The sequence below is a fragment of the Periplaneta americana genome, chromosome 6 (assembly GCF_040183065.1).
Source record: "Periplaneta americana isolate PAMFEO1 chromosome 6, P.americana_PAMFEO1_priV1, whole genome shotgun sequence".
In the NCBI taxonomy this organism is placed as follows: domain Eukaryota; kingdom Metazoa; phylum Arthropoda; class Insecta; order Blattodea; family Blattidae; genus Periplaneta; species Periplaneta americana.
This window is the reverse complement of record NC_091122.1, coordinates 96,896,378-96,924,235: the sequence shown is the minus strand read 5'-3', so window position 1 is coordinate 96,924,235 and position 27,858 is coordinate 96,896,378. Positions and strand designations below refer to the sequence as shown.

At 36.7% G+C, this 27,858-nt stretch overlaps 1 protein-coding gene across 1 annotated transcript; it reads left to right on the top strand.

Annotated features, from left to right (window-relative positions):
• Positions 1–3,575: 3,575 nt before the first annotated feature.
• LOC138701521 (neurogenic differentiation factor 4-like) lies at positions 3,576–19,384 on the top strand. The gene is made up of 3 exons (XM_069828497.1): positions 3,576–4,015; positions 15,422–15,644; positions 18,664–19,384. The coding sequence occupies exons 1-3, from the start codon at positions 3,906–3,908 to the stop codon at positions 18,820–18,822; spliced, it is 492 nt and encodes a 163-aa protein (XP_069684598.1). The 5' UTR covers positions 3,576–3,905; the 3' UTR covers positions 18,823–19,384.
• The last annotated feature ends 8,474 nt before the right edge of the window (positions 19,385–27,858 follow it).

Here is a 27,858-nt window from a genome sequence, read left to right as displayed (position 1 = left end):
ATACCTCATACGATGTAAGAGTAATGGAACGGAGAAAAATTCTCTCCGGCTACTGGATTTGAACCCGGGTTTTCAGCTTTACGTGCTGATGCTTTATCCACTAAGCCACACCGGATACCACCCCGGCGTCGGACAGAATTGTCTCAGATTAAGCTCCAACTCTTGGGTTCCCTCTAGTGGCCGCCCTCTGCACTACGTCATAGATGTCTATGAACGTAGGACCGAAGTCCACAAATGTGCACACGATTCTGTCCGACGCCGGGGTGGTATCCGGTGTGGCTTAGTGGATAAAGCATCAGCACGTAGAGCTGAAAACCCGGGTTCAAATCCCGGCGCCGGAGAGAATTTTTCTCCGTTCCATTACTCTTACATCGTATGATGACGCAGAATATCTGCATGGAAATATCATATGTACTTCGGTACATTAAAATAATATATATGATATGCGTAAATCACTTCGTGATTTAAGACGGCGCTTATTCCGTCGGATCCCGGCCAACTAGTCACTCATGAGTGCACCTCAGCACATTTGTGAACTTCGGTCCTACGTTCATAGACATCTATGACGTAGTGCAGAGGGCGGCCACTAGAGGGAACCCGAGAGTTGGAGCTTAATCTGAGACGATTCTGTCCGACGCCGGGGTGGTATCCGGTGTGGCTTAATGGATAAAGCATCAGCACGTAGAGCTGAAAACCCGGGTTCAAATCCCGGCGCCGGAGAGAATTTTTCTCCGTTCCATTACTCTTACATCGTATGATGACGCAGAATATCTGCATGGAAATATCATATGTACTTCGGTACATTAAAATAATATATACCATACCTCATGTTTTAGAAGACACTCCACTGATCAATCGTCGACACATTCACTTCTTGCATGATGGCGCTCCTGCACACTTCAGTCGTACGGCTCGCCGGTACTAGGATCGAAGGTTTCCTGATCGATGGATAGGTAGAGGTGGCCCAATTGCTTGGCCTCCACGCTCACCTGATCTGAACCCTCTCGATTTCTACTTGTGGGGCCATTTTAAATCATTGGTTTATTCGTCTCCGGTGCCTGATTTGGAATCCCTTCGGAATCGAATTGTGGCATGTTCTGAGGAGATACGCAATACTCCTGGAGTTTGGGATCGTGTTCGCAGGTCAATGAGACATCGATGTGAGGTCTGTATTCAAGCAGGAGGTGGACATTTTGAACATCTTCTGTAATGACAACGACCTTCGGAAAGAAAAACGTTCCGGTGAATTTCAATGTTGTGAAGGCCATAACTCGGAAATGAAGCATTTCCGGACACATGTTGTAATGAACTATTTTGATTGTCTACATGTGGGAAATACATACCTGAAATGATGCCCCGTATTTTTGAAACAGCCTGTATATTCATGACCGCTCACCTCGAATAAGTAAGTTTTCTCTTAGCTTCACTCTTGTAGTCAATTTCAGGATTGTACTGATGATTGTCCAGCAGTAGTTAGCAAGCATTCTTACATTCCACTTTCTTTGGTAACGTTTTTCCCTTAATGAGATTTGTTGGTGGAAACGTTCGCCATGTTGGTCGCTAACATTTCCTCTTTGTTACAAATGCGCTGTCATCTTATCACAAAATGGGGTGTAAGATGTCTCCTAAATTACACTTCTTATACTTTCCACCTGAATGTTTTCTTTGAAAGCTGTATGATTGTGTCTTGCTCTATCGAGAACCATGGCAGACAGCACTCAGGCTTCGCTGCCTGCTAGAGGAGTAGTAGTGCATGTGGTGTTTTGAATTCGATTTGTGTTTCGTTCATTTAATGGATAAGTATAAGTCGGACATTAATAATTTCGGGTAGTGTTCTGTAAGAAAAGATTTTATACGTTAACGTTAGGCAGGCAGGCTTGTGCTGTACTTGAAAATGCCAAACAAAAGTCTGTTATACCGAAACACTTCTGCCTAAAGGCAAAACAAAATTCGTGGTGAGCAAAATGAAGATTAGGATTAGGAGAATAATGAGGAGGAGGTTGATGATGAAATTGAGGAGGATGTTGAGTATGAGGGGCAGTAAGAATGAAGCTGATAAGGCTGAGGTTGGTGATGTTGAATGTGAGCAGATTGAAGGTTAGGATTAGCAGAATATAAGGAGGAGGTTTGATGATGAAATTGAGGAGGGTGTTGAGTATGAGGGGCAGTAGGAATGAAACTGATAAGGATGAGGTTGGTGATGTTGAATGTGGGCAGATTGAAGGTTAGGATTAGCAGAATAATGAGGAGGTTGATGATGAAATTGAGGAGGATGTTGAATATGAGGGGCAGTAAGAATGAAGCTGATAAGGATGAGGTTGGTGATGTTGAATGTGAGCAGATTGAAGGTTAGGATTAGCAGAATAATGAGGAGGAGGAGGTTGATGAAATTGAGGAGGATGTTGAATATGAGGAGATAGTGAGAATGAAGATGATAAAGATAGCATTAGTGATGTTGAATGTGAGCAGAAAGAAGGTTAGGATTAGGAGAATAATGAGGAGGAGCTTGATGATGAAATTGAGGAGGATGTTGAATGAGGAGCAGTAAGAACGAGGTTGGTGATGTTGAATGTGAGCAGAATGAAGGTTAGGGTTAGGAGAATAATGAGGAGGAGGAGGTTGATGATGAAATTGAGAAGAAAGATGTTTTGATATGAATGGATAGTGAGAATGAAGCTGTTAAGGATGAGGTTGGTGACGTTGAATGCGAGCAAAATGAAGGTTAGGATTAGGAGAATAATGAGGAGGATGTTGATGATGAAATTGAAAAGAAAGGTGTTGAATATGAATGGATAGTGAGAATGAAGATGAGGACGAAGTTGATGTTGAACTTAGCAGAATGAAGGTGAGGATTAGAAGCTTAATGAGGGTGAAGAGGTTGGTAATGGAAGAGAAAGATGAGGTTGTACATGAAGGAGATGAAAATGAGGATTAGGAGAAAGTATAATGGAAAGGATGACGGTAGTGGTGATGGTGATGAAAGAGTGAAGATGAAGTTGAATATAAGGGTGATAAAGGTGACGATTAGGAGAAAAAAATGGTTATAATGGTGAATATTAAGTAGATGAAGATCAGGATTTTGGTGGAGAACGATTGTGTTGAATGTGAAGGGAATGAAGATGAGGACGAGGAAAGGGATGTTGCTGAAAATGAGAGTAATGGAGGGAAGAATTAGCAATATGACCATGATGAGGTGGATGGAATTGATAATAATTGGGTACTGGTACTTTTAATCTGCAGATGGAATTAAAATATAATTGTACAGAACCATGGAGTAAAGCGATAAATATGACAAATATGGAGTGAGAATCGGTGAACTAGAGAATATGTTTGCTTCTGTTATCGCGCGGTTGTTTTATAATACGGGTCACAACCCGCCTCCGAAATCCCGTGATATAGCCGAATAGCGGTGTATTATGGTGATTATCGAGCATATCTTAATTTAACTTGTCTTGTAGTGTGTAGGTTTTCAGAAAGCATGGAGTATTGTCGAATTGTAAATACACATCATCTCGCCAGAAAATTGTGTGATTGTTAACTTGTTCCACAACTTAAAACTTCTGTGCTAATGTCAGCTCTCTGAAATACAATAAATGAAATACGTTTTCGTTCTCCCTACAGTATAGGAGGCATGAACTGTTGTATTGCTTCTCATTTTCCTGTCGTTCCCACAGATAAGCGTATTGTCGCACGCCGTCTAGCTTTTCATTTGCCTGGTAGCCTTCCTGCTTGTTCCACAATATCCAGAAGGCCGAGGGCATTGTCGCGAGGACAGGACAGGTGGATAAATGCTGCAATTCCTTAATTTGATATTGCTTTATCTGCGTGGGTTGAGATAAGCGCCGGGACGACAGATGGCACGCTAATTGACTGGAGTGGTACGCAAACACCTGTCATCAGTTGGGATGGAGCGTCGCGGCGGCCGGAGGCAGCAGGACGCACGGCGCCACAAGGCCAATGCGCGCGAGCGCCACCGCATGCACGGACTCAACGCGGCACTAGATCGCCTCAGGAGGTGAGACTCTTTCATATATCAGAATACTATAGGGAAGGACGGACACACGGAAAGGTATGAACACTTGCTAGATTGAGTGCAAGGTGAAAATGTAGTAGTCCTATATTTTGAGGCTTTCACTGTGTTGAAAGTAAAGTTAAATTTTTGGCGTTTTGCAGCGAGTCATAGATGCAGAAACATGCAAAGTTTCGGAGCTATGTATTGGTTCTATCACCAGTGAAGGCACGGGAATGAAAATAGTCTCTTCGGGAGTTTCCCACTGGAGCATCACTCAAGCGCACCTCAAATATAATTTAACGCAACTACAGTTGCTATTAATACAGCAATGCAGACAAGATCTCTACGTTCCCGCTCTTTCAATCTCAACTCAACTGAGTGACTGCAGTTGAGAGTTGCTATTTTATGCATATACAAGCTGAAGCTGGTACCGAATTTGCAGTTATTAAACTCAGTTGCTCTGGTGCGAACAGATGTGAATCTTCAACGCAGTTAAGTTGCAAATACAACTGAATTTCAATTCAGTTGCGGTGTAGAGATACATCAGTGGGAAACCTCCCTTAAGCCTTGGTTTCTCTGAACCGACGCATGCGAGATGCGAAGTACAAGGCTCGCCTCGCACAAATCCGGACTACACGAGAGAGAGTGAGTGGTTTCTATAGCTGCGAGACGCGAGATCTGCGCACCTCGCAGCTATAGAAACCACTCACTATCTCTCGTTTACTACGGATTTGTGCGAGGCGGGCCTCGCACGTCGCATGCGTCGGTTCAGAGAAACCAAGGCTTTAGAGATATTCTCCAGTGCGAATCATTATGCGGACTAACTTATTCTATAGGCTAGCTCTGAGTAACGAATCCAGCAGCTAGGTTCCCCTTTCTATGTCGTCCCTAAAGATATTCGATACACAACTCCGAAATGTTCGGTACCTATTTCTACACCTGTGACATGGTGCAAACTTCAACAATCTCACACCATAAGTCTATCGAAAATTTCACTTAAAGAAATTCAGAATTCAATATAAGTCTACAACTCACACTTCCTTGAATTTCGCTGGAGAGTGAAATTAAAACGAATCATTGTGTACTTTATAGGAAACTTGTGGTGGAAAAAGTTTTGCTTTTTTCCGGAACTCTTTCGAGTGTTCCGGTTCCGAGAAACTACTAGTTCAAAAGAACAGTTCCGAAATAACAGCAAGCGTCTGACACAACGTAATGATCACCAAAATTTGGGTTAGATTTGTACTATTATGTTATACAAAATGTATAACACGAGTATAATGCAATATACACATTTCTTTTTGTAATTTTTGCTCATTGATTATATGTATAACTTAACGACTTTGGAATGTAAATGTTACTGATTATTGTTGCTTTATATATTGAAACGCATCTTGTAAATTCTGCGCTCCCCTCACCACCAGTGAAGAAATCACGTCCAAAGAGAACACTTTGGCAGGAACAGTTACGGCTTCTGAGAAAAGTATCTGGGGCATTTCAGACAAGAAGGTTGGAAAGCATGTACAGTGCTTCGGTTCCCACGAGCAACAGTCCTTCATAAACTTCGACTGTTATTTCTGAATAGAGTGTTCCGACCTGCTGTTTCCTCGAAACTGTTTCGAAAGTACTGTTATGCTATTTTTCTCCATCTCTAGTTCGGTGCAGTATAGTTTTGAATTCTGCTGTACCACGATAGAGAGGCCGTGTTCCGACCTGCTGTTATTTCTTGAAATTGTTCTTTTCTCGAAACTGTCTGGTATTGTTATGTTATTTTTACCCATCTCTAGTTTGGTGCAGTTTAGTTTCGAATTCTACTCTGCCCCGATGTTTCTATGTATGTTTGTAAAAACAGTCAGTCTGAGGAGCGGGATATGGGACAAATCTTTGAATGATGTGTAGTAAACAAGTTCCAAGAAAGAGACGAATTTGTTCCATATTAACATTAGCAACCATAGGTAACGCGACATGTTTCTTGCATTGATAGTATCTGTAAGAGAAGCTCCACTCTATATTTCGCGGACTTGACAGATTTTCCGTGACAGAAGTTTGAGAAATGATACATTTAATTGTTGATGGAAATATGTTGATATTCTTTCGTTTATTTGACTATGTTTTCAGTTTTTTCCTTGCTAATTTAAAATTATCTTTTCTTGTTACTTTTAAAATTTGTCTATGAGAAATTTAATTTGTATGATATTGTATTTATTATTTACATTCCATGGTATTCTTACATCGCTTCACAGCTGGAATAATTATGGAACATACAAAAAATATCTTAGGCCTAATAGTACTACGAAGTTTTAATTCATAGAGTCTAGTTGAAATTTATACAGAAGGATTTTACAATATACTAATACAACACAAGGGGTTAATATCGATACTTAATACAAGACAGAAATAGTCATGCAGCGTTGTTGAATGTCATAAATCCACCTACAGAATAGAAGGCGTGAGAAATTAGGCACTTCTTTAATTTGGTCCTAAATAATCTTATGTTTTATGTTTAATTTTTCTATATCTATATATATTCTAGTAACAATTTTTACTGCCATACAACGCATTCCTTTTTGAAAGCATGATAAACTTGCTGATGGAGTATGAAAGTCATTTTTTTACAGTAGGACTATTGAATTAGTTACTACGTTTTCACGATTACATAGGGGAAAGTTTATTAATGAAAAAATATACCGACAAGCCAAGAACATTATTTGTAGTTTTTTGACAATGGTCCTTCACGATTCCCTAGAGTCTATTCTTTTTATTTGAAGTGGAACGTTTAAGTATTTTAAGAACTTAGTATTTAAAATTACTTTATGCGTGTAAATTCATTCATACACCTGCCTCTCCCCACCACTTTAGATGTCTGGGCGGAGAGAACCGGAGTGTTTCCATTCTTTTCATTGTTCTTTTGTTTCTGGATCGTAATGATGGATGCGTGTTTTGTCCATAGACTTACTAACTAACCGTTTTGTCTGTAGTTACAATACATTTGTGCAATTCAAAAAGTTGAAAAACGACTATAAAACGACTTTGAGATTGTCATTTTGAATTGTTTATGAACAGCGTTGAAGCTTTTCGGGATTCATTTGGCAGACAATTTTCTCATACCCAAATCATGATGTACATTCTGAAGGGCACTTTCGTAGGAAATTTTCAGTTTCTGTTATGCATTTGAACCTAATTCTTCGGTCTTTAAAATTGTTGTGCACGACATCGATTTTTTCTGTAGTGGTCACAGCAATAGATTTTCCAACATAATGTTTATCGTTGATCTCCGTTCTTTATTTCTTAAATTTCGCAGCCCAATTTTTATTGTGGCTTAGGAAGGACAATGTTCCGTCAGTGAGTCTTCCATATGTGCATAAATTTTCTTGCAGGACAACCCTTTTTAAAAATAAGTACTTTATCACCTATCTATACTAAGTTTTATCAAGTACCTATGAATTGTTTATAAAACGTACATACTCTTTTCCGTGATGACGGCTTTCACTTTTGTGCCTAACGAAGGTTCAAGACTAGTGTAACATATCAGTACTCATAAGTAGACGTATTGGACAATGGGACTGTGGAAAACCTAAAAAGAGATGGAACTGTGTGAAATTGATAGGCCTATATTACGAGTAGGTATAAGTATAATCTTGAAATCTCTTCTTTTGTTGATATTGTTATTGTTGATGATGATTATAATGGTAATTTTTACAGGAAGGATTTTATATTTTATGTGCATCATTTCCGAACAAATTTACGCGTAGATATGAAAGAAATTCGTCCCCTAATTTGAGAGAAATGGCTGTACAGACAGATATTTGACATACCTGAAAGCAAGCCTTCGGTGGTGAAAACTCGTCTTTCTGTCAAAATCTGAAAATCGATTTTTGCGGCATCACAGTACTTTTTTTCATAGCTACTTTGTAAATGGATAGATAGATGGGTGGGTGGGTTGGTGATTTCGTGAGTGCGGGTAAGTACATAGATGCGGGTGGGTGGGTAAGTAGATAGATCGGGTGGATGGGTAGGTAAGTATGTAGGTAGGTAGATAGATGCGGATGTGTGGGTAAGTAGATGAGCAAGAAGTTTGTAAGATATGAAAACTTCTTGGGCAGGGTGCGAACTAAGATTTCTGATGAGGGGGGGGATAGAATCCTAGCTAGAGAATACCATACATAAAATTGTTATTATTATTATTATTATTATTATTATTATTATTATTATTATTATTATTATTATTATTATTATTATTATTATTATTGAGGGTAGCTGTGAATATATTGAATAAGCAGTCGTGGACAGCCGATAAGGGGTGGTCCTCCAGCTTGGGAATTGGGCGAAGGGCTAACAACCCATCACCGTAAAAAAACAGCTTGTTACGAATCCCTACAATAAGCCTCGGAATAGGACTGATTCTCTGGCACGACCACAGCAAAGGAATAAGGTTTTGAGATTTGGCACTTGGAACGTAACTAGTCTTTATAGAACAGGAGGGGTAACATTAGTAGCAAAAGAATTAGCTAGATATAGAATAGACTTCGTGGGAGTACAAGAGGTTAGGTTAGATGGGAATGGCATATCACAAATAGGAGATTACTTGTTGTATTATGGGGAAGGAAACAATAATCACCAATTAGGAACAGGATTTTTTGTTCATAAAAGAATAAAATGAGCAGTAAAAAAGGTCAAATTTATCAGTGACAGGTTATCATATTTAGTACTTAAGGGTAGATGGTGCGACATCATAGTTATAAATGCTCACGCCCCTACAGAAGAGAAAGATGACCATATAAAGGATAGCTTCTATGAGGTATTGGAACATACCTTTGATCAGTTACCTAGATATCACATGAAAATTTTATTGGGGGATTTCAACGCTAAAGTAGGACGGGAGGATATTTTTAGACCAACTATTGGAAAAGAGAGCCTACACGTAACTAGTAGTGACAATGGAGTTAGATGAGTGAACTTTGCCACATCGAAAAATTTAATTGTCAAAAGTACAACATTCCCCCATAAGGATATACATAAATATACTTGGACTTCTCCAGATGGATTGACACACAACCAAATAGATCACATCTTGATAGATAAACGGAGACATACTAGTATAGTAGATATTCGAACTTTCAGGGGTGCAGACTGTAATTCTGACCATTATTTGGTGATTGGAGAATTAAGAGAAAGATTATCAGTAGCCAAGCGAGTAGAGCAACAAGTTAATACTACTAAATTCAATATTTTGAAATTAAAGGACGAGGAAGCTAAGCAAAATTATCAGGTCGAAATTTCGAATAGGTTTGCCACTTTAGAAAGTTCCGACGAAATTGAGAAAGAATTAGATGTTAATATCGTGTGGGAAAATATCAGAGATAGTATCAAAATTGCAGCTGAGCAGAGCATAGGTTATTATGAAACTAAGAAAAAGAAACTGTGGTTTGATGAAGATTGTTGCATCGTAGTAGAAAGAAGGAAACAGGCAAAATTGAAATTCTTACAGGATCCAGTTGATGAGAAGAGAGATAATTATTTCAATGAAAGACGGTAAGCAAGTCGTACACTTAGGAATAAAAAGAGAGGTTACTTAAAGGAAAAACTGAATGAGGTAGAAACAAATAGTAAGAATAAAAACATTCGAGATTTATATAAGGGTATAAAGGAATTTAAGAACGGATATCAGCCAAGGGTAAACGTGATTAAGGATGAGAATGGTGACTTGCTTGCAGACACTCTATCAATCCTAAACAGATGGAAAAACTATTTTGCGCAACTACTAAATGTACAGTTACCCTGAAAAAGAATGAGACCATTCTTGGTCGTCGGAAGTTAAAGTTCTACAGCGCGGTTCACTCGATATCGACGTAACGATACATACCACGACAAATAGTACAAGAATTGTTACAAAAACCACAACAAGGACAAGGACCAGAATAAGGATCACGAAGAAGACAGCCATTTAAGGCCAGGATTTCACAACATAGCTCGAGTCACAAAATATCATTGCTTCACTGTACCGAATGGCAAATGCCTGCTAAGAGATCTACATTCTGGACTGGTGCTGTCACTGTCTTGTCTCGGTAGCTCATATAGTAGCGTGTCGGTTCCACTTTATAACCGAAACGTCTCGTGTTCGATCCCGGGTAAAACTTTTTTTTTTATTGAGGTGTAATTGATTTGTTCAAAGTTCCTCGACTGTCTAATTTGTCGAAAAATATGGAACAATTTATGCCCAATTTCTGGGTCTTACAAGTGGGCTGAACCTCGTCAAAAATAACTCTCTCTTGGAAGTTAAAAGTATTCTTCCTCAAACAAAAATCATAAGAAACAAAAAAGAGACCTGTTAACTTAAAATCTTGTCAACATGCAATCAGCTTCTATTACAGCTCTAAGTCGATCCGGCATGGATGTCACGAGATTGTGGAATAAGTTCTGATCCCCGGCGAGATCTTCCCAGGTGCCAACAACTTGATCCCACAATTCGTCTCGATTTCGAGGGCGTCGGTGGGCATAGGTGGCTATCCTTCTCTTTTTCAATTCCGCCCATAAATTTTCGATGACATTCAAATCAGGTGACTTCGGAGGCCAATTAATGATTTCGATCTCGGGTCTCCTTTGAAACCATCTTTGAATGCTTGCAGCATAGTACACGGGATGATTATCCTACTCGAACAGCAATGTTCCTTCGGGAAAACGTTCTCGGGCGGAGGGAAGGAATATATTTTCCAGAATGTGCTCGTAAGTTCCCGCATTAAACCGACCATCGATGCGTTCTATAATGCCAGGTCCATCGTAAGACATCCACCCCCAACACGATATGCTAAAGCGCCCCGATCTTTCACGTCGGTGCACATAGCGCTGATCATGTCGGAGACCATCCTCACGATAGACACGGACAGAACCTTCGTAATCACACGAGATGGTTGTTTCGTCGGAGAAAATTACATTTCTCCAATCGAAATCCACTCGATTGGTAGCGAAGGCAAGACTGTCGACAGCTTGTGCGTCCCCCAATATTTCCATTTGCGCAACCCTCCGGCTCCTAACACCGCGGTTCCTCAACCTGCTGATCACAGTCTGTGAAGAGCCGGGAAAATTAGATGCTGCTCTTATTTCGTAGGCAGTCAGAAAAGGGTCCTGTCGAACTGTCTCGAATAAGAGAGCATCCTCTTCCAATGAAGAAATCCACGGACGCCCAGGAATAGGGCGATTTTCGACCTCCCCTAAATTTTGGTAACGATGAACCCACCTCGCGGCCGTACTTCCAGGAACACCGACCAAACGGCCAGCAGATCTAGCCCCATATCCAGCCTCAACTAGAGCTATAACTCGCTGTCTCATGTCACGTCGGTTCGCCATTACGATCAGAAATGAGCGATGACGATAATACTTTAGTGCAGACAATGACTATTTAACGTGACATAGAATTATTGAAATAACAGGCATCTTGCATAGTAAGAGTTAATAAATCAACCCTAAATTAAATATCTAAATAACAGGATATAACAGGAAGTCCAATTTTTGCGAAACTAGTCAAATTAAATCTAATTACATTAAGTAAACAAACCCCAAGTTATGACACCACATTGCTACAGCTAAATTGTAGGTTATTAACATAAGTATTGAATAGGTCCGTGGTTGTGCGTTGGACGACAAAACTATCATCGAAAGTTTGAATCTTGCGGAGGAATGTAACTTCTTGCTTTTTATAATGTAAATCAGACTTCTAACTACAATCATTCATATTTCTTATATTATTTATTAATATTTATAGCCAACATTGAATTTGTAAAGAAAAGACTTTAGAAATCTCATATGGAATTTGTGATTTGTAGTGACATAAATATAGATTATCTCATAAACATAGATTATCTCTCGGAACTTTTCCGTAAAAGTAAATTAAATTCACTCCTTGAAACTGGAAAACTTCGTCGCAGAGTCATTTTCCCACAGCATACAAGCTGAAGTAGCACAGCCATTGATAAATGTTTTGTACACAGAATTAGACTGAATTCCTATTCGACAGAACCTATAATCAATGGCTTGTCTGAACATGATAAACAAATCCTAAGTGTTTCCAATGTCACTGAACAATTTCAAAATATTAATTTAAAAACTAAGAAAGGATCGTAAATGCTGTATCTAGTGATTATTTACATTTATGTCTACAAAATGAATCTTGGAAAAACATATATGATATTGGTACTACTGATATTAAGAGTAAATGTATTGAATTATTCACTTAATTTCATAATCATTTCAGTGGATGTTCTCCACTCAATGTTGTGAAAAAATTCAAAAGTAAAAACATGTAGATAACGCAGGGACTTCAAAATCTCATGTATTAAAAAGAAGAATCATGTAATGAGTTTCAATGTAATGATCCTCATGTTCTTAAATACCGCAAGAAGTACAGTGTAATTTATAAAAAATTATGAAAGAGGGAAATCGAATATATTTGAATAGAAAAGTACAAAATTCAGATAATGCAATTAAACCTATTCGGAATATTATTAAATTTAAACTTGTAGATATCCTAAGAAAGAAAATATTTTTTCATTAAAACCAATGATTATAAAGTAGAGGATTCCAAATCTATTGCAAATTCTTTTAACGTATTTTAGTATATAGTATAGAAATATTATTGACAACTTAAACATTCAAGATTTTGCAAAAGATACTGCAATTGGTCACTTAACAGATGCATTTAATAATTAGTATTAATATATGTAATTAGTCAATAACTGCAACAGTGCTTTTTCATTCAATCATAACGTGAATAAAATTGAATGCACATTAAATTAAACACTATTGCAAACACATAGATAAAATAGTTAAAATTAACTGAAGGGGTGAGAATGAAATAATCCAAAGCCATACTTTTAACAAAAATTGTTTTGTGCGAGTGCATTTCTTACACATATGGGAAAGCTATTAATAAAATATTGTGATAATTACTCAACAAATGACATAGCCTAAGGACTCTAAACCTTTTTAAAAGTTTGTCTATTATTATATACTTATATGTTTTAATTTCATTTTAATTGTTAGTTTTTAATATATATGCATTTACATTGTATATGTGTGTATAAATGCATTCATTAGATTAACGTTTTTAATATTATAACTTGTAATTTTGTATTGTTTGCGATCATTAACACTTAATCTCAGGACTTTGTAAAACTCTATTTCAACGTTACTTAGCTATTTCAACGTTATTTAGACAAAAAAAAATCGTTGATGTAGACTAAGAATCGAACTCGCACTCTTCTGCACATCACGCAGAATTCTTACCGTCTGAGCTATTGAAACGACATGAAAGCTTTCCTTTCTGTGCGGAGTGTCGATCTAGTCATGAAGGTCCATTGTCGATTTAACTACACGATTTATATATACATTTATATTTTATTTACGTAATATTATCATATATTTTGCAGTTTTTGAAGTGAATTTCGGAACGATGCTAGTAACAAACCAAATAGCCTGAATTTAAGTAACTCAATATTCGTTATCTTGTGTATCAGTGCTCTGGTCTCCATTCATGCGCAGTGTCTTACATCTGAGACTTAGGAATATTCAATCGTCTCATCCTTTTCCAGGGAAACTGTACATAGGCCAAATAGAAATGATCGGGACGAAATTGAAATACAAACTGCTGAGCCATTTATACCCGAACCCACGCTTTCAGAAGTCGAAATTGCTATAGAAAATCTGAAAAAGTACAAGTCTCCAGGTATCGATCAAATTCCAGGAGAATTAATACAAGAGGGTGGAAGTGCATTACATAGCGAAATTTATAAACTTGTACTTGCTATTTGGGAAAAGGAAATTGTACCAGAACAAGGAGTCCATAATTGTACCTATTTTTAAGAAGGGGACAAGACTAACTGTAGTAACTTTCGAGGAATATCACTTTTGTTGACGGCGTATAAAATTTTGTCCAATATTCTTTTGAGAAGATTAACTCCATACGTAGATGAAATTGTTGGGGATCATCAGTGCGGTTTTAGGCGTAATAGATCGACTATTGATAAGATTTTTTGTATTCGACAGATAATGGAGAAAAAATGTTAGTATAAGGGTACAGTACATCATTTATTCATAGATTTCAAAAAGGCGTATGACTCGGTTAAGAGGGAAGTGTTATATAATATTCTTATTGAATTTGGTATCCCAAGAAACTAGTTCGATTAATTAAAATGTGTTTCAATTAAACATACAGAAGAGTCCGTATAGGTCAGTTTCTATCTGATGCTTTTCCAATTCACTGCGGGCTAAAGCAGGGAGATGCACTATCACCTTTCCTTTTTAACTTCGCTTTAGAATATGCCATTAGGAAAGTCCAGGATAACAGAGAGGGTTTGGAATTGAACGGGTTGCATCAGCTTCTTGTCTATGCGGATGACGTGGATATGTCAGGAGAAAACCCTCAAACGATTAGGGAAAACACGGAAATTTTACTTGAAGCAAGTAAAGCGATCGGTTTGGAAGTAAATCCCGAAAAGACAAAGTATATGATTATGTCTCGTGACGAGAATATTGTACGAAATGGAAATATAAAAATTGGAGATTTATCCTTCGAAGGGGTGGAAAAATTCAAATATCTTGGAGCAACAGTAACAAATATAAATGACACTTGGGAGGAAATTAAACGCAGAATAAATATGGGAAATGCGTGTTATTATTCGGTTGAGAAGCTTTTATCATCTAGTCTGCTGTCAAAAAATCTGAAAGTTAGAATTTATAAAACAGTTATATTACCGGTTGTTCTGTATGGTTGTGAAACTTGGACTCTCACTTTGAGAGAGGAACATAGGTTAAGGGTGTTTGAGAATAAGGTGCTTAGGAAAATATTTGGGGCTAAGCGGGATGAAGTTACAGGAGAATGGAGAAAGTTACGCAACGCAGAACTGCACGCATTGTATTCTTCACCTGACATAATTAGGAACATTAAATCCAGACGTTTGAGATGGGCAGGACATATAGCACGTATGGGCGAATCCAGAAATGCATATAGAGTGTTAGTTGGGAGACCGGAGGGAAAAAGACCTTTGGGGAGGCCGAGATGTAGATAGGAGGATAATATTAAAATGGATTTGAGGGAGGTGGGATATGATGATAGAGACTGGATTAATCTCGCACAGGATAGGGACCGATGGCGGGCTTATGTGAGGGCGGCAATGAACCTTCGGGTTCCTTAAAAGCCATTTGTAAGTAAGTATTATTATTATCATTATTATTATTATTATTATTATTATTATTATTATTATTATTGCTGTTGCTGTTGTTGACATTACTGTGATGAAATATAAACATTTGAAGTAAGAATAAAAAAGTAATGATAATTATATTTTTATGAGGGGGATAGAAGTTATCCCCTCCACCTCCACCCCCCTCCGTTAATTCTGCCGTCATGTACATTTACAGTCGCATCCCGCTGAAGCACGCGCGATCCAGCTCTCAACAGAAACTGTCCAAGATCGAGACACTGCGTCTGGCGCTCAACTACATCATGGCCCTGTCACAGATCCTGACTGAGGGTCGTCCCATGGAAGGCTCGCGTCTCCTGCGTGTGTTGGCTCGGGGCCTTAGCCAGGCCACAGCGAATCTCCTTGCCGCTTCACTGGGACTCAACCCCATCCCTTACCAGGTAGACTACAGTGAGAACACACGGTGTACTATAGATCAGTTCACTTCCTCACTATCCACCATAATTGAAGGGTTCAGAGTCATATTGGGCCAAGCACCATATATTAAAAATGGAGAAAGCAAGGGTTAAGGTTAAGTGAATACCGTAATTTAATGATTATTCACATATAATTTAGTTTTAATGTGTATATTTCATATTACTTGCTACATGTTTCATTGAATTATGGCATTCACTTCATTTCAACCCCTGTTTTTGTACGTTTTTAATATATGGCGGCTGGCCCACTATGGCTCTCAACCCTTCAATTAGAGACCACAGAATTTCGCATTAATTTCGAAAAGAAATCGTGATAAAAATATTATATTTCGCGTTTTACCGCTAATTAATTGTAAGATTATTGCAATAATTTCGTATAAATTGGAAAGGAATTTTTACGTGAAAAAATAACTCTATACTCTTCTTGTATTTCAGTCTTTAAGTCCAAACTGAAGTAGTCAATTAATTTGGCTACATATTCCCCTACATTACCAGAAATTACTATATTCATTCTACGCTTCAGATCATTTACTTTTGATACAAGAACGTGACTGTAGGGATATTCACTGCATTCTAAGTCTAAAACTAAATTTGCAATAAATTCACAATTTTCATGTAGGCCTACAAAAGCAGCCTGTGCTTTTACTAAGCTATAAAATCTTTCAGATTCTACCTTTTACAACCAGTTTGCTACAGGTGCATTTTTGAAAGTTGATTGAGCGAAAAATGTTTTGACAATATCGAAATATTTGTATAAATACTGTACAGATTTAAACCAACTGCCCCATCTAGTTACATCTGGTTTTGGGTACATAGGAATTGATTCTTCACCATGATATGAGCGATACAAGTGTTTTATTTTCCTTGGCAAGTGAAAACAATTTTTGGTTTGGGATACTATTGAATGAAACTCACTTAAATTCTTTTGTAAAATGTCACAAAAAATAGTAAATTTGTGAGCCCAACAAGTCACGTGTATGTACAGGTGATCCCCAATGATTCCTTTCAACTATTCAAAACATTTTAGGCTTTCATGTAGGGAGCAGAATCTGTTACAAAATATTTAATGTATTCATAGTCAATTGAAAATGTTTCTAATGTCTTCAGGATAGTCTGTGAACAGGTCCTACTATTTGCACAGTCTAAAGCAGCGGTCATCAGCACAGAGCACCCTCGGTCTAGCGTCTCTTACCCGCGGATAAAAGACTGCACTATGGTGCATCCTTGGCTGCTGGGGGGTATGCTCTATCCCTCTTTCTGCTGCACGACGGAACATATTACGTTGCACCGCTTACCCTTTACCCATTTTAGCGAGTGCTGACGACCACTGGTTTAAACAATGGATTTCTTGATGAAATGAAGCATCTTGGGATTTAACTAGAACACCGAATACGCAATGACCTGCTGAATCTGTTTCATCACAAATTATGGCTAAATCTTGCTTTCCATCTAAAAATTCCTTTATTTTTGTAACCATCTCTTCACTGCAGCGAGGAACATACTTCTGTCTGAGTAAAGCTAAGTAGCTGGGCTGTCTTAGGTCTTTCCTGAAAACATTTGCTGTTAGGAATTGGACGTCTACGTAATATTATACAGCTATTTAAAATAATTTAAATAAAAGGGCCTCGTTAAGTAACCAATAATTGTCACGTGATTTCCGCCGTTTCTAAAATCCTCCTACATATCCACATGATATGTAGATAGCATGGCTGAGCAAAGTTATCTGTGCGGATCGGGCAGAAGTGAAGATTGAATTGACAGTATGTAAGGTACTCTGTTATAGAGTTGATACAGATGCAGGATTATGGCTCCCCCATATCACCTGATTTGAGTGCTTTGCATTATTTCTTTGGGATTACTGCGGAACAGTTGTGTTTGCTAAACATCCTACAACAATAGAAGAATTAAATAATTACATTCAAGAAACCATACATTCAATTTCAGAAGATATGCTTGAAAACGTTTTTGATAATATGCACAAAAAAAAACTGAAGCCTGTATCGAAATAAACGACCACCATTTTCAATAATTTGTTTAAATATCCATAATTTTATTATTTTTAAATTTAAATGTACTGTAAATATTGTATGCTAATGTGCTGTAGACAGTATATTATACATTGCATAATAAATACTTCCGCTTGGATAGTTCAGTTAGTGAGTAAAAACACTTAGCCTACTCCTAATATTGTACTGTATTTTGATTAAATGAAAACCTAACGAAAATGATCAAACTCAAAATCAAAACATTTCCTCGTTTACATAAATGGATGCATTACTTTTCTCCCCTCCTATAACTAGTAAATCGATTTGTATTTTATTTTACACTAGTGTCGTCAAACCCCAGTCGTGGAAGGGGGTAGCAAACAGTGTTTCCGGTTCTCAATCGTTAATCCAAAGATATAGTCATGTTAATATTGGAAATTTAGTAAAAACAAAATGATGTCCTGGTACTACGCCATACAAGTAACATGTTTCATAGTTGATTTTTTCCTAAGAAATATATTACAGATTATTTAATGAATACATAATTTGTTTTTAATATAGACTAAAAAAGTGTTTTATATTCTTTTAATAGAGTATTTCCATGTTGAAAGGAACTAAGTCCAATGACGTATTTTCTCAATTAATAAGATTGTAATGACAGTACGAATATTCTTGTGAATATAAACTAATTCTGTAAGCCTATATTTCATATGCAAAAAAAAAAATGGTTTAATCTTCCATAGATCACTCACAGTTTTTTTTTCGATCATCTCAAAACTTTAAAAAGTGGACTTAGTTCCTTTCAGCAATAAACGATTCAAATGTTATTTACAAAAAATGTCACACATTTTTAAATGTTAACGTTGTCATATAAACAATAGAGGCTTATGGTTAATGAGAAAGTACCTGATACTCTATTTTCATTGCACTATTTGCTTTCCAGAATTACATACCATTATGACAGTGCAGTCTTTAATATAAATAATCTTCTCTTGCAGAGCACGCCATCTGGCTGGTGTCTTCAGGACTGTTCTTGCTCGGTCGACCTAACGTCACAGGATCCAAACGACTACACGGCTAACTGGGTTAGGCACCACGCCAATGTGGGGGGCTCCGCAACGATGTCAAAGTATCAAGAGCAGAGTTTTTCTTCCTGATTTTGGTATCAAACCGAAGTTTGGTGTCGTAACGATCAGTTATCAGTTTTGTTGTATCGTATTTTTTAGAAGACAGAAATGTGTTCTGTTGCTATAACAGGTCAGAATTAGAGAAGCCTTTTTAAGAGGTTTACGTGAATGAATAATCCGTACAAATGTCGAAAATAAACAGTTTACAGAAAAGTGAACAAGAGGGCTATAATCTTATTATTGCTATTAATGTTCAATTAATATTGTTCGGAAAAAAGTTTAATACGCATTTTGTCTTTACCTCATGTACAAAAGTGACAGGGACATTAAACGAACAGGCTCTAATATGGGGAGGTAACATTTCATCCCAGTTAAACCTTCAGGAATGTGTGAAACTATACTTCAAGTAATCTATTTCTTACGATTTTCAACCCCATCTATTCACGTCATTTTATGTTAATGATTTTTTATTCTTTGAAAGCGTCTAAGATTATTCCACTTCAGTGTAATAATTATCTTATTTCTTACTAAAGGAAACTAATTTATTTGCCCGAATATTACTGTTAGTGTTTATTTGTTTGTTTTTTTTTTTCGAAAAATTTTACACTTCAAATAATGAGACAGTACAATCAAAAGCTTCAGATGTATCTAATCTGAAGAGAAATCTGTGTCAAACATGGTTATTGCCATATTATAATATGTATCTTTTGCTCTGAAGATTTATATATTATAGTCTTATGACGTAATGTTGTTGCATTTTAATTAAAATTAATAGTTGTATTTTAGTAGGTTTGCTAACGATGGACCTGCATAAAAATATTTATTAATTAAATTAAATTAATTAATTTATTTATTTATTGTTTTATTTATTTACTTACTTATTCAATGAAATTGTATTCCTTAATCAATTTCCTGTATAATAAAGTTGTATTCTATAATTTAAATGCTTCTATTGTTTATATAGATTTGACTTACTTTTAAAAATCAATCGCCTATTAAGATACTACTCCTGCTGCTGCTGCTGCTATTACCACTATCACAAGTACTACTACTGCTACCACTGCTACTACTACAGAACCTTCAAATACACGTTCATCCGTGAGTGGGCGGTCAGTGTGGCGGCTGGAAGCACGCTGTTTGCCGACAGAGTCGGATATTCATAGCCCTTTAAATTAAGCGCATAGATTGCTCCTGCAAATTACAATAACCATCTACTTTTTTCATAGATGATGTTGAAAATGATGTGCTTGTCACACCTTTTAAGAAAATGTGTGTTAACACGTATTAGTTCTTCTCAAATTGCTGCAGTTTTCTTTCTTATAGGCTCATTGTCTTTCAGTTCTCCTTACGTGTGAGGAATTATTCCGATATAATTAATTGTTTTAATTTTTTAAGTTCCCTCACAAATAGTAATCGTATTCGGCACACAAGAATATTCACTGCAAGATCTCGAAATTAATGTCTAATAAAAATAGCCATGTACAGCTGTCAAAAGAAAAAGTGGCCGCTCTTCTGGAACAAAGTTCCCTTCGGGTATCTTCGCTATAATTCGGAGATAGGCGATGTTACATGTTGTTGGACCACGTTGCCTGATATCTACAGTTATAATTGAAGTATTCTCTCTGTGATTCGATAGCGTAATGGTAGCGTTCAGGCCTCTTATTCATGAGGTCCTGCGTTCGACTACAATCTCGTGCTTTTTATGTTCTTTTTTGTTATGTTTTTGAGAAAGACAAACTATACATAATGGCTCCTTTGTCTTTTACAATTATTTTAGTAATTAACATCAGGTTCATTAATATATTACGCCATGACTTTATCATTATGATATTGTGGCTGCAAATGGAAAGAAAAAAGATTTTATTCTCAATAAAAATATCTTTCGTGGCATAAACAAAACAAATTTACTGGCGTCGGCCTTAAAACATTCAAACAATTAAGCGTTCAAAAAACAAAACAAAAAGCCACAATTCAATATATAGTCTATCTTCCTCTTATCTCGATTATCTTGCAGTCGAGTGGGCATGGAATCGACTAGTCTTTGCAAATAGCGACTGTTCTTAGACACGATATTCCAGGCATTCTGAACATACCCACATACATAAGTGTTCTGTCCATGGGCAGGTCTTTCATTGCAAACACAGCAATTTCCAATCTTTCCTATTTTCTGCCTTCCTCTTAGTCTCTGCATACGATCCACATATCCTAATGTCTTCTATTATTCTTTTCAACCAGAGACCCAACCAATTCCTTTTTCTCTTTCTAATCAGTTTCAGCATCATTCTTTCTTCACTCACTTTTTCAAACACAATTTTATTTCTTATTCTGTCTGTCCACTTCACACGCACCGTTCTTCACCACATCCACATTTCAAATGCTTCAATTCGTTTCTCTTCATTTCGTCGTAATGTCCATGTTCCTTCCCCATACAATGCCACACTCCCCACAAAGCACTTCACTAGTCTCTTCCTTAGTTCTTTTTCCAGAGGTCCGCAGAATATCCTTCTTCTTCTATTAAAAGCTTCCTTTGTTCATGTTTGCAGTTTTTCTTGGGAAGGATAGGCCTAAATGCGGTAACATCCCGTTGCTTTCGCACACCACTATCTCTTTCGCATCTTATTAAATTCCAGGGGACCCAAGCATGGAGATGAGGAGAGTGGATTTGACTAATTGGGCCCTCCGGACTTCACCGAAAGTCACGGCAAGGGTTAAATATTAATTCTATCAGAACGTTTGACCCGATCAGAGACCGGGAAATCTCAATTAGCCTTTGCCCCCCGCATCCTGGACTAGCTTCTACGAATCATCAGAAAATCTTAGAGTGTGATTGGGCCAATTTTTCCGAAAATGTTTCCACACTTTTGCCCTCGTAGCTCAGCGGACGAACGTCGAAATTTAGATGTCAACGTCTCAGGTTCAATTCCTCGTTACTCCTTTTCATTTTATTGTGGTTCAAGATAGTATAATGTAATAATACAAAAAGAAAAATTAATACCAGTATTATGCAAATGGATTTTTCCAAACCTAACATTAAATTTATGTTATTTATATCGCTAAAGAACGATTACAATATAAATAACTAGAATATTATTTATACAGTATCACTAAAGAACGATAACAGAATATAAATGATAAATATCGGTTTGTTTAATTAATATAAGATATTATATAATACTTATTTAATTATCTAAATAAAATAACCTATTTTACAAAGAAAGATGTTTATTTGTGTTATAATAATTACTTACATAAAATACAGATTATTTATATTTCGAAAGAACAATAACAATATAAATAACTTGAATATTATTTTATAATGCTAATGAAGGAAAACAGAATATAAATGATAACTTGAATATTATCTATATCGCTAAAGAACGATAACAATATAAAAAACGTGAATATTATTCATATCGGAATTTCACAGATTTATTACAGATATATTTCAGAAATTGTAGAATAATAGTAATTAGTAACAGTGTCCTATTTATTCTTTTTGGAGCCAAATTTGTAACTTTTAAAAGTGCGGTTACTATGTTGAAGTGTATGTGTTGTAACGGATGCTTGATTTGTTATGTATGTGAGTCAGTTATGTGATGCTTGATGTTGTCGCAATGTCGTAATTATAGTTTGATTGTGTTTGTGTGACTATTGTGTATTAATTTATGATGTATGGTACGGAAGGCTGCGTATTTGTGTTATAGAAGTGTTACGTATGTGTGTTGTTAATGTTTTTGTATGTTTCAAATTGATACCTGATATTTATTTTGCAATCTCAATGCCTAATGTACGGTTTGTTTATGTTTTGTTTACATCGCGTAAGCTAATTTAATTTTCTTTTCTATTTCTCTTTATGCTTATCTTTTTTGTGTATGAAACTATAGCCCTAACATACATATGAAAAATAGGGCTAACCACCATTGGAGTTACAATAATAATAATTGTTATTCATATCGTTATAAAACGATAACAGAATAGAAATGAAGACTTGAATTTTATTCATATCTCTAAAGAACGATAACAAAATATAAATAACGTGAAATCCATAAAGAACGATAACTGGATATAAATGATAATTTGAATAGCATTTACATGGCTAAAGAACGATTAAAAAATAAAATGAAAACTTGAAGAAGGCCCGAACCCACAACCTTTGAATCATTAAGCAAGCACTCTACCCGTGGCCTACGAGGCGCAGACATGGAACACTTTCATAGTTCGGGAACTGCTTGTACAAGCACATGCATCGTGTAACATCGCCGCGACCCGAAGTGGACTTTGAAAATATTCGCTGTTCACGAGTGCGGCCACTTTTTTTTTTGACAGCTGTACCACTTGATTTCTTCAGGAATTGCAGCCACGTGATAATGTGAGTAGAGTAAATTTCTGCAATTGCGTGTTGGATAATATTAATAATGGCTCTATTGATCCACATTTAATTTTTTTCACATGTGTCATGTAGCGACACAAAACAACTGCATAAAATCCGATCTTGAACACGAAATGCCATTGGATGATCAAAAAATTGGTGTATGGTGTGCAGTGACTGCTTACAGTGTTGTTAGCAGAAGAGGAGATGATACCAAGGGATATGCTACTGGAACTAAATGACATCTGTGAGCAGTATGGGATGAAGATAAATGCAAATAAAATGAAGACCATGGTCATAGGAAGAAAACTAAAGAAGATAAACTTAGGAATTCTAAATGAGGCAGTAGAACAAGTGGTTAGCTTCAAATATTTGGAGGTACTACAAGCAGTAACATGAGCTGCAGCCAGGAAGAAAGTCAAGAGGAAGATAGCAATGGCAAGTAACTACGTAAAGATTAATTTTTTGTTCCTTAATAACTAATGACTAAGGAAGCTTTTAATAGAAAAAGGAGCATCTTCTGCGGACTTCTGGAAAAAAAACTTTGGAAGACACGAGAGAAATGCTTTGTGTGGAGTGTAGCATTGTATGGGGGCAGAATCATGGACATTACAACGAAGTGAAGAGAAGCGAATAGAAGCATTTGAAATGTGGATATGGAGAAGGATGGAAGTGTGAAGTGGACAGACAGAATAAGAAATGAAGCTGTGTTGGAAAGAGTAGATGAAGAAAGAATGATGATGAAATTGATCAGGAAGAGGAAAAGGAATTGGTTGGGTCACTGGCTGAGATGAAACTGCCTACTGAAGGATGCACTGCAAGGAATTGTGAAAGGAATAAAAGTTCGGGGCAGAAGAAGATATTTAAATCTAAATCCATTTATTTATTCTGGCAAAGTTAAGGCCATGAGGCCTTTTTTTCCACTTAGCCAGAAACAAAAGAAGCTGATACAATTTTACAGACTAATATTTAAAAAACACTAATAGATATCAGATGACAGAAGACATTAAGATATGTGGATCATATGCGGAGACTAAGAGGAAGGCAGAAAATAGGAAATATTGGAGAATGCTGGGTTTGCAGTGATGTATGTATTTATTTTTTTATTTTATTGGGTTATTTTACGACGCTGTATCAACATCTAGGTTATTTAGCGTCTGAATGATATGAAGGTGATAATGCCGGTGAAATGAGTCCGTGGTCCAGCACCGAAAGTTACCCAGCATTTGCTCGTATTGGGTTGAGGGAAAACCCCGGAAAAAACCTCAATCAGGTAACTTGCCCCGACCGGGATTCGAACCTGGGCCACCTGGTTTCGCAGCAGTTACTCCACAGATGTGGAATGTATGTATGTATGTATTGCCTGATAATGTAATTTTATTAAAAAATGTGTGAGATGTGTGTCGGCACAAGGACATCATTTCCAATAACTTTTATGAAAAAGGTAGATCTACATCACCAATCTCATTGATGCTAAATAACCTCGTAGTTAATACAGCGTCGTTCAATAACAAACTAAAAAAAAAAAAAGATGATCAAACGCGACTACCGAGGAAATAGTGTGTGCATTTCTCTTGGATCGGGCGTCGGAAGATTTTATGTCAAGACTTCGTATAGGCCTATGCTTATCAAGAGAAAAATAAGGAAAAATGGAGGTAATTAAGCTATTATACAAACTTCTGCAAATAGAAAGATTACAGTGTCCATCAGAAAATATGTAAAGATCCATTGAAACCTTACATTAAGAATATAGTAGGCTACTTGATGAATTAGTAAGATGTACAGATAGTTACGTGTTGTTGTACAACACAAAATGAATAGCTCTCGTATTGTACATATAGGCCTATTCTTACGTTCGATGACATAATATATTATTTTGTTCCTGTCTTGTACCTGTTATGTTTCTGAAAGTGATAGAACGTGTATTGTGAGGAAGAGAAGTTTGAGTAAACATTATTTTTTACACGTCTTTCTCTCACATTACTCAATAATTTGATTGCTGATCTAGAACCCCATAATTACACCATTTTACAGTAATTATGGGGTTGATTGAATTTCTTTGATTCTTGTGCTAAGGATTTCCTCATTGTTCAATTATGTATCGATATATAGCAACGTAGTTTACATTAACTACTGTATTACTAGAGAACTTCCAGCTTCAAATTCTTCAATTTATTGGTTTCCTGCAGATACCTCACTTTTGTTCAGTAGGGCAAAAAAGGCTCCCACATTTGGAAACGTTGTTTTGTTCATATTACTTGGGTAAGAACGGTCTCGATGTTGAAGAATGGGCATCTTACTGCAGTGCGAGTTATAAAAGGATATGCAGGCTTAACAGTGGCCAAATGCGTTTACAGATTATCTTCTAACAACTCCTGCTAACAGTTACAAGATGACAAGATATACGACTAGGGAGCGAATTCCTATGTAATTAAATATTTTTAGTACGTGATGAAACTCAATTAACAAAGTTAAAAATTCCGACTGTGAAGTTCAGTGGCGTATACTGGTTTAAGGGTCTGGGCTACCACTGACCCTATTATTACACAAAATATATTTTAAAAACCCTATAATAAAATTCTTTACCTATTTATATGTGAATTCCAGACGTCTTGATTGGGACGAAAATATTTTGATGACTTCGTCATTGAAATTACATTTGGGCCGCTTGCGAAGTTTCTGTAGAAATGACTTTTCAATGGACATCAGTGCCAAGCCGGATAAACGTTCTTGTGTATGAGTTGATCTACAATAGGATTTTATTCTCTTCAACGCAGAAAATGTTCTTTCTACCGATGCTGACGTAGCTGGTATTGTCACAATTAATGTTGCCAATTTAAGGACTTCAGGAATAACTTGGTTCAGCTGGTTTTCATATATGGCAGATAATATTTCATGGATAGGTTTGTTCGAAAAATCAAGGACTTCTGCTGAATATATTACACTTCATTCATTTTTCAAACGTACTTGATCAAAATGACTGTTATAGGACTGAAATAATTTGTTTAGTGTCTCATTCGGAAAGTTTTCTCTATAAGCAGAAAATTTTTGAGAAACTAGAAGATGTGTGAACTGAAGTTTTCCATAATCAGAAAATCTGTCAGTAATTTCCATGTGCATACGATCTAGTATGCTGTAGTACAGCTGCCTGTATTTCAATTCATCATCTCCTTTTCTTCGCATGAATGGTGGCTCCATTGTATTGGCTGAAGAATTTTCATTTTCCATATTACTCCATATGGACGGAAACCCACTACGTCTGAACTCGGATATAGTATTTTTTAACTTTGATACCTTTTGCAAGCAGTATGCTATGTCTAGACTTTTTGTCTGAAGAATATTGTAGAGCACATCTGTATGTGCGAACACTCTAGCATAGACTTCAAGAAGAAATATATTCTGAAACTGTGTGAAAAAATACAAATATCCTTGAGCCTGCACAATTACATCATCATCCCAGTTTTCTTCAGAGTCATTACAAATGATATTTTCAAACAAAGCAGTCAGTTGTTCTCTGTATTCCTTTACTGTATTTACAAGCCGAGATGTAAAATTGCATCTAGTTGGTGCTACTTTTGGGAGTTTCTTGTTCATAAATTCCTTGAGTTTTTCTGATCTTTTAGGAGATGATGAGAAAAATGCAGCTAAACCCGACAGTGTTTTGAAAAAAATGCGGCATTCTGGAATGGATAAAGTAGTTTGTCGCAAAACTAAATTGAGAACATGGCTGTAACAATGGACAAATAGTGCTTGAGGATACTTTTCTTGAACTTTTGTTTTTAAGCCATTAATATTTCCCGCCATAACTGAAGCACCATCGTATGTCTGTGCAATTAACTTATTGCCGACATTGTATTCTGCTATAACACCTTCCACATGCTGAAACAAAGCAGCAGCAGTTTTGCCCGAACTGACATTTGTGAATCCTATAAACCGTTCTTGAACATTGGCAGTACTGTCGACGTATCTTAAAACAGTGGACAATTGACTCTGATTAGAGCAGTCACTTGTTTCATCAACAACAATGGCCATAAAAGGTGCTTCTTCTAATTCAGATTTTATGTTCTTTATCATAACCCCATTTATAGCAAATATTAAGTCATTCTGAATTGCAGGACAAGTACCACGAAATACTGTTGAACTCTCAAGATGATTGGCCAGTAAATGGTCAAATTCACTTAAGGAACTTAAATATTCAATATCATTTCCTCTATTATCTGATTCCACACTCTCATTATGACCCCGAAAAGCAAATTCTTGTTTTCCTAGAAAGCAGACTGCGTTAATAAGACGCAGTAAAATCTCCCGATTTTTTTTCACAAGAGCATTGTGTTGGTTGATGTGTAGAGCTTTCTGCTTATCTAGCTGTAAATCAATTCTTGTCTTCCCAAAGTTTGCAAAGTTCATGCTACTATAAATATGAGCTTTTGATTTGTCGTGTTTTAGGACTGCCGTTCGAAGGGAGTTGATATTAGAAAATCCTCTTTTGACCACACATTAGTTTCGCGGCTAAATAACAAACATGGCCAGCAAAATAGTTTAGACAGTTTAGAACTACCACACAACCAATTCCACTTACCAAATGATATTGAAGTGAAATGGCGTGTGTACTCACGTTGTTTTTCTTTTACGTCCATGGACAAATTTAACTCAGGAGTTGGTCTTTCCATTTTCACAATTTCAACTTTCTCGTTGTA